At 43.4% G+C, this 7928-nt stretch overlaps 1 protein-coding gene across 7 annotated transcripts; it reads left to right on the top strand.

Annotated features, from left to right (window-relative positions):
• Positions 1-793: 793 nt before the first annotated feature.
• SRSF5 (serine and arginine rich splicing factor 5) lies at positions 794-6005 on the top strand. 7 transcript variants are annotated; one of them, XM_027552274.1, is made up of 9 exons: positions 801-1069; positions 1684-1736; positions 1837-1978; positions 2290-2360; positions 2493-2591; positions 2881-2950; positions 4170-4243; positions 4994-5104; positions 5199-6005. In XM_027552274.1, the coding sequence occupies exons 3-9, from the start codon at positions 1853-1855 to the stop codon at positions 5464-5466; spliced, it is 819 nt and encodes a 272-aa protein (XP_027408075.1). In that variant the 5' UTR covers positions 801-1069; positions 1684-1736; positions 1837-1852; the 3' UTR covers positions 5467-6005. The 7 variants fall into 7 exon arrangements, 6 of the variants coding, with proteins under 6 accessions (XP_027408076.1, XP_027408079.1, XP_027408078.1 ...); XR_003512817.1 differs by having other exon boundaries at positions 794-944; positions 1549-1736; positions 2881-4243; XM_027552275.1 differs by lacking the exon at positions 1684-1736 and having other exon boundaries at positions 797-944.
• Positions 6006-7928: the final 1923 nt, after the last annotated feature.

Below are 7928 nucleotides of genomic sequence, written 5' to 3' on the forward strand. Positions count from 1 at the left end.
AAGCTGGTCAGAAAATCTAGTAGGGAGACTTATTCAATAGTTTTCACAGAAGAAACAATCACTGCAGAAGACAAATGGTTTAAAATACAATAGATTAAGTCACTAGGCACTACTCAAGACCAATTACCTTTATAGAAGTCAGAAACTTTTTAACGTTAAATAAGTCAAGATACTGTATTAAAAAATTAATACTGAAGAAAATCACACCACTTCGGCCTAAGAGCAGCAACTTTTTAAATGGTGATAGCACCGTTATTCTTGTTTTTCACCCCAGAAAATATTTTTCAGATTACTCTCATTGCAGCAAAAATAATGTTTAGTGAGTGAATTCACAAGATGTTGCTTCCATATTCAACACAGAATGCAGAGAATAATTGCAATTGAAAGACTGATTTCTTTTATAAAAAACATTATGCAGGAAGCTAAGGAACAAGGGGTCAGAGATGGTCAGACATATTTTGCAAAGCCCCAGTTCCTTTCACCCAGTACTCTTTCGGGTATTAAAAAAAAAGTTCAGATAAAAAAGGTGACCATTTGCCTTACGGTAGTTTTATGGGGGAGTAATGATGAACCGAACGTCATTGCCTAGGAGGTGCGAACATTCTGGACCATGGCCTCCCAGCCCCGAGCACCTGACGGCCACGCCCATACCACACCCCGCCCCTCAGTCCCGCCCACCTCGACTCAGGGTCACTGGGGCCAGCACCGTAAAGAGGCCCCGCCCCGCGGACACCTCTGTCCCCCGACCCAAGGGGTGTTGTCAAGGGCGGTCCCGGAAGTGACGCAGGGACGCGCCCTCCATTTTGTGGGACGCCAGAGCAGCTAAGTGCGTCAGTTGTGGAGAGACGTAGACGAGTTGAGTCCTGGTCTGCGGGGAGGCGGCCGGCTCTATCGCAGACTACGGACCTCTCTGTGTCTCAGCTGCCAAAGATCCTGTCCGGTAGGTGAGTGGCTCACTTTGAGGGAAAGGCTTCTCGGATCGAGGCTTCTTCATGGCCGCTCAGATCGCGAGTGGTCAGGGCTGCTCTCTGTGCGGAGGACGGCGTCCAATGAGCGCAGTTTATTCGAGGTGGGCGCTGGGGCACGTCTCCCTTTGGGTATTGTGTGAGGGGACCTGAAGGTGGAAGGGCGGTCCTGGGCAGGGTCGTTTTTACAGAGGGGTCGTGCGCCCCTCCCTGCCTTTTTATTTCACTGTCTGAACCCCGGGAGTAGTGGGCCGAGACCTTTGCTCGGGGTGTGGTCGGGGCTGTCCCAGGGTGGGTACAGTGATCCGGAGCGGTGGGGTCGGGAGAGGGGGAGGGAACGGGGGGCTTGGCACGCGTGGTTCCCCCCCCCCGCCGGCTCCGAGGCCGCCATTTTGTGGCTGCTCCGCGGCCACCCGCCGCCGTCTGCGCAGGCGCGGCGGTGGCGTCGCGAGGTTCCGGCTTCCACCCGCTGTGACGCTCCCGGGAGGCGGCGACGCGCGTGCAGCCCGTCGTCATTGGGCTGGCCTTGCGGAGGGCGGGGTCGGCTCCGCCCGCACTTCTCGGCCTTTCCTAACTGCGGCAGATGGGAGGGGGCCAGAAGAGCCGGGGACAGTGTGCGGCTGCGCAGTTCCAGAGGCGGCAGTGGGCGTTGCGGTTGCTGCGGTCTGGGCCCAGGGAAGGATCGTGTTGGGAGCCGAGTTTTAATTTTGTCTGCAAGGGACCCGGCCTAATAAGAGGCACTCTTGGCAATCTTGTTTATAACATCACCGGGTAAACATTTTATTTTATGCTGTTTATGTTTTTGGTCCCTTGACCAGGCATTCCTCTGACATTCACTGGTACTATCTCAATTGAATTTATTTCCTGACAGAAAGTACTAGCCGGACATGAGTGGCTGTCGAGTATTCATCGGGAGGCTAAATCCGGCGGCCAGGGAGAAAGACGTGGAAAGATTCTTCAAGGGGTATGGACGAATAAGAGATATTGATCTGAAAAGAGGCTTTGGTTTTGTGGTAAGTGTTTACAACTGGTTGAAATATCTATTGTTAGTGGGTAAAGATTGTTATAAGCAGTGCTTTTGAGTTTTTTGAGTCCCAATAGAGTATGTTTGGGACACATGCATTCTTAAGGTAGTCAGTTTTCTTAAAGGAGAAAAGAATTTCACTCCGGGCTGGAGAAATCATTTCCGGTCCCTTTTTGATTGGGCTTAATCTATATGCTGTTGTCATTAACATACTCTTTCACAGGCATTTAGTGGTTTTAATGTGTTGTAGAATAGACTTTTAAAGCAGTGTTAAGCATTATGTATATGTTTGTGTTTTAGGAATTTGAAGATCCCAGGGATGCGGATGATGCTGTATATGAACTTGATGGAAAAGAACTCTGCAGTGAAAGGTGATAATTTTATTTTTAGTTTTATGACTTAGCACTCTAAAGATAAGCTAGGTATTGGGCTACGTGTTTTTGTAAATAGATCTCTTATGTAGCTTAAAGTGGATAATGAAGATTTTTCTTCCTTTCCTGTAGGGTTACAATTGAACATGCTAGGGCTCGATCTCGAGGTGGAAGAGGTAGAGGACGCTACTCAGACCGTTTTAGTAGTCGCAGACCTCGAAATGATAGACGGTATGTGATGAATGGTGGATGGCTGCTTTGTGCAAGCATTACTGCAGGAGTCTTAGTGTTCTAAAGTTATTAGCAAAAGTGATTTGCTGTGTGTGTATAATCAGTTTTGTCATTCATGTATTAGTTTACTGTTTCTAATAAGGGTGAGTCCTAAAATAATGCAGAAACTGTTGGTGGAAGTCATTTGAATGACGTGTCATACCTGATTGCTTGAACTTGCCCACAACTGAACACAATAGGTGCACGCTGCTGCATTTCTTCCATTGTGAGTACTCATTTTCTTCCTCAGAAATGCTCCACCTGTAAGAACAGAAAATCGGCTTATAGTTGAGAATTTATCTTCAAGAGTCAGCTGGCAGGTTTGTTGAAACACAGTTTTGAGATATTTTGATGTGGTTTTTTAAATATTAGTGGGTAGTTAATGTTTTTATTAATGTTTTATTAAAAGTAGTTTTATCTTTAATGGACTTTTAATTGTAATTTTAAATTTTTAATTAAATGTAATTGGGGGATGTTTCAAATTTTAATGTTAGTGATCGAATGTAAATGTTTTGAGGATATATTTTCTTGTTTTTAAAAATCAATTTTAACCAAATATTAAACCCTTTATTTGCCAGCCTATCTGTGTCGTTGGCCTTATGACGAGGAGTGCCTGTGGGTTATCCTAATCGTTGTCTTGGTCACTCTTGGTTGGGCCTGGTTGACTTTGCCAGTCAGCTCCTACAGTGATCAATTGGCCACCTCTAGATCTGTGTTTGCCGGTCTAGACGTAATCGGTGCACTTCTTGAAGTGCCAGGTTGCAGCGATCCCAGAGCGCTGATAACGTGATCTGATCCCTAAGTTGAGAGCTGTCTTCCTGTAACGCTTCCGAATAAGAGGTCCTGGTCGAAAAGAGTTCAAAGATTCGAAATTAGGTGGTCGTTGGAATCCTGATCGCAGTAAAGTGGTCCTTGGTAACTACACAAGAGTAGAACCTGTCTGCATCCGCCAATAGTCTGCTAATAGGGAGGGCTGTGCGATTAAAGGCTTCCATCGATTGGGTAGTGTCCTTCAAGTGGGTGGCGAAGAGCCAGTCGGGCATATGTCATGAAGGTTTCTCCGACCGATAAATGGTTTGCTGCCTGACTAGCCTAGGGAAATAATAATAAAGGTAAAGTAAACTTTTTTAATGACATATGGGGCACAAAATAACTGGTGTCTTGTAAATGTTCTGTTTTTAAATATAAAATTTCTAGTTTAGTCTTGACTTTAAAAATATGTATTGTTTCTTTTTGTTTTTTTGTTTGTTTTGTTTTGTTTTTTTCTTTTTGTATTGAGCTCAGTATAGACTAATACTACTTTAATATTAAAATCTAAACTTCCTCTGGCATTTTGCTTAAAAGCAATATGCTATTTGCTTATTTCGTGCCCTGACATATATTATTTTAAAATTCCGATAGACTACAAGTGTGGTAAATAAATACCATGTTTGTACTTTATCTAACATCTTCTCTTTCAGTAGTCTTGTTTTTATACATTGTGGTTGTTTGTGTGTCACGTTTCCTTTTCTCTGCTTAACTCGATCATCTTGTGTTAAGGATCTCAAAGATTTCATGAGACAAGCTGGGGAAGTAACCTTTGCGGATGCACATCGACCTAAATTAAATGAGGGGTGAGTATGTATTGGCGTATGAGAGCCTTTTAAAATGTTCTAAAGTTGTACCGTGAATGTTAGCGTTCTCAAAATTTGGACATCCTGAAATGCAGCGGTTCTCAATCAGGGTTGAATTTGCTTTTCAGGGTACATGTGGCAGTGTCTGGAGACATTTTGGTTGTCAGAATTGAGGTTACTGTTTGCATCTTGTGGGTAGAGGTCATGTTGTTCAGTCGCTAAGTCATGTCCAACTTTGCAACTCGTAAGAACTGCAGCACGCCAGACTTCCCTTCCCTTCGCTGTCTTCTGCAGTTTGCTCGTACTCATGTCCATTGAGTCCGTGATGCCATCCAACCATCTCATCTTCTATCATCTCCTCCTTTTGCCTCCAGTCTTTGCCAGCTTCAGGGTCTTTCCTAGTGAGTCAGCTCGTTGCACCAGGTGGCTAAAGTAGAGTCAGAGATGGTATTGATCCTCCTGTAGTACACAGGAAAGCTCCTCACTCCCATTGAATTATGTGGCTTAAGATGTCCACGGTTTGGAGGTTGAGGTTTCCTGTTCAATAATAACAATAGTAAAATGAACTTTAAAAAGTAATTAAACTAGACTGATAATGGTTTGTGAGCTTGCCTAGAGAGTCCCAGGGATGGGGGAGCCTGGTGGGCTGCCGTCTATGGGGTTGCACAGAGTTGGACACGACTGAAGCGACTTAGCAGCAGCAGCAAGAAATACATGTAACTTTACAAATAGTGTGTTTTTTCTTTATAGGGTAGTTGAGTTTGCCTCTTATGGTGACTTAAAGAATGCTATTGAAAAACTTTCTGGAAAAGAAATAAATGGGAGAAAAATCAAATTAATTGAAGGCAGCAAAAGGCACAGGTATCTCTAATGTTTTTAAGTCATAGTTTTATTTAAGGGATTTGTGGGGTCTGCTACTTAGTTTTGTATTTTTTTTTTTTTCTTCTCTTTCTAGTAGGTCACGAAGCAGGTCTCGTTCCCGTACTAGGAGTTCCTCGAGGTCTCGTAGCCGATCTCGTTCCCGGAGTCGCAAGTCTTACAGCCGGTCCAGGAGCCGGAGTCGGAGCCGGAGCAAGTCTCGTTCTGTTAGTAGGTCTCCTGTGCCTGAGAAGAGCCAGAAACGTGGTTCTTCAAGTAGATCTAAGTCTCCAGCATCTGTGGATCGCCAGAGGTCCCGGTCCCGGTCCCGATCAAGGTCCAGATCAGTTGACAGTGGCAATTAAACTGTAAATAACTTGCCCTAGGGGCCTTTTTAAAAAAAAAAAATTCCCAAACCATACTTGCTAAAAATTCTGGTAAGTATGTGCTTTTCTGTGGGGTGGGATTTGGAGGGGGGTGGGTTGGGCTGGATATCTTTGTAGATGTGGACCACCAGGGGTTGTTGCAAACCAATTGTATTAAATGTCTTTTGATAAGCCTTCTGCTCACATTTTTGTGAATGTCTGAAGTATATAGTTTGTGTATATTGACAGAGCTCTTTTATTACTAAAGCAAATTTAATTTTTTTGTACTAGAAAAATTTTGAACGTTTTAGTTCCTGGTTATTCAGATAATGTTAATGCGCAATTAGTTTAATGCCTCAATTAAACTAATTAATAGCTTTGGACACTTAAAAGAGCTCTTAATTTGCTTGTACATAAAGGCTTAATATGAATTTTCCTTGTTAGGGTTAAGGGTGTCCACCCACCCACCCTTTAACAGCTGTCTGGCAAAGACGTTAAGACAGCTGTTTGTTATTGATAATAAAAGGTTATAAAACTGCTTTTGTGTGTTTGTCTGAAGGAGTTATGGCTACCTACTTCTCCTTCCCCATGCACTTTTGATGCATTTAAAATCCATCATCGGGAATGCTGTAGCAGTGAGGCAGGTGTGTGTGTCCTAGTCATGTCCAACTGTGAGATTCCATGCAGTGTAGCCTGCCAGTCTCCTCTCTCCATGGGATTTTCCAGTCAAGAATACTGGAGTGGGTTGCCACGCCCTCCTTCAGGGGAATCTTGACCCAAGAATCCAGCCCACACATCTCTTAAGTCTTCTACATTGTCATGTGGATTCTTTACCACTAATGCCACCTGAGAAGCCACCTTAGTGAGGTATGGTGAGCTTTTTTTTTTTTAAATTAGTGCCTTTGACATTTCCAGGCTAGTCAAAAGATGGATGAAGTGTGAAGTATTGAAAGCAAATGATGACTTAGTTTTTTATGACAGTTTCCCTTGTGTGTGACCCTATCTGATTTTGGCATCAGGTTACTTAGGTTTCCATAGCCAAGAGATGGACAGTTTGGGAAGCAGATTGTAGAAGTTAATATTTCATGCCTAACTTAAAGGTTGTGAAACGATTTTGATGGTCCAGGATCATTCCATAAAACTTAAAAATAACTGCATGTAATGTTTTAAGAGGCTTTCACATGCATTTTATTAGTAGGGTGTAACAGTCTGTTGAAGGGAAAATGGTAGTGAAACTGCTTAAGGTTCTACATCCACCTTTATTAAATGTTAGAGTCCTATATCTGTAGGAAATTAGTTTCATTGTTTGTTCTAGGAATATCTCAGACTGGTTTGATTGAATGCTAGTCAAGATAAATACTTGTTAAAATGAGTAACACATAGTAGCTCTGTTAAGTTCCTCGCGTATATACTGTCATTGAATGCTAAACCACTTAACTATTACATGTAGTATTTGTATAGAAATATTTATATATATGTATGTATAATTTTATTTCTTAATACAAGGTTTTCCAAGAGGAGAGCCAGGGCCTGGCTGCTACTGCTGCTGCTAAGTCGCTTCAGTCGTGTCCGACTCTGTGCGACCCCATAGACAGCAGCCCACCAGGCTCCCCCGTCCCTGGGATTCTCCAGGCAAGAATACTGGAGTGGGTTGCCATTTCCTTCTCCAATGCATGAAAGTGAAAAGTGAAAGTCACTCAGTTGTGTCCGACTCTTAGCGACCCCATGGACTGCAGCCCACCACGCTCCTCCGTCCATGGGGTTTTCCAGGCAAGAGTACTGGAGTGGGGTGCCATTGCCTTCTCCAGCCAGGGCCTGGAACAACAAGTAAATGCTAGACTGGTATTAGAACCTTGGAAGTCTAGTTCCAGAACCCCAAAACCACACTTAACTGCCCTAGCCTTTCAGGGATTTTGAGGAAGGCAGAATTGGCAGCACTCGGAACAGATTGGGCTTCCTCAGAGTGTGGCATTTGATAGTGGGAATCTGCATTAGCAGGCAGTGCATTTGAGAGTTCTTGGTATGAAAGCTTGCCTGTGTTCAAGACTACAGAACTTAGGCCATAAAATTGTGAAGCTGATCACAACTCTTGGGAGAGTTCGTGTGGTGTACTTGTTGTTTCACTTGAATGTGGGGCATTTTGTGGTTACCTCTGTGGGAAACCTAGGTTTTTTTTCTTTGTAGTGTAGTTGAAGGGTGTACAGGTCAGCCAGAAGTTGTGATGTAAAGTGGAGAGGTGTGATTATTTTTCCCCTTAGGCTTTTTAGATATGGTAACTCAGAAGGGCATGCTGTATGTACTTTGATGTTTTACCAGTGACTTTTCACCTCTATCATTAAATACATAGTTATCAGTGGCTTATCACTCTTAATAGGATAAAGCGCTTTAAACTAATGGCAGAGATGACCAAGTTAATTTTGAATTGATAAGTTGGCCTGAATTCCGAGATACAGAACATCAGA

This window comes from Bos indicus x Bos taurus, chromosome 10 (assembly GCF_003369695.1).
Source record: "Bos indicus x Bos taurus breed Angus x Brahman F1 hybrid chromosome 10, Bos_hybrid_MaternalHap_v2.0, whole genome shotgun sequence".
Taxonomy (NCBI): domain Eukaryota; kingdom Metazoa; phylum Chordata; class Mammalia; order Artiodactyla; family Bovidae; genus Bos; species Bos indicus x Bos taurus.

Bases quoted from the DNA above. Each gene is read 5' to 3' on its own strand.
- SRSF5 (XM_027552275.1), top strand. From the start codon at position 1,853: ATGAGTGGCTGTCGAGTATTCATCGGGAGGCTAAATCCGGCGGCCAGG. The intron at 1,979-2,289 runs GTAAGTGTTTAC...TTTGTGTTTTAG, and splicing joins AAAGAGGCTTTGGTTTTGTG to GAATTTGAAGATCCCAGGGA. The intron at 5,105-5,198 runs GTATCTCTAATG...TTCTCTTTCTAG, and splicing joins GAAGGCAGCAAAAGGCACAG to TAGGTCACGAAGCAGGTCTC.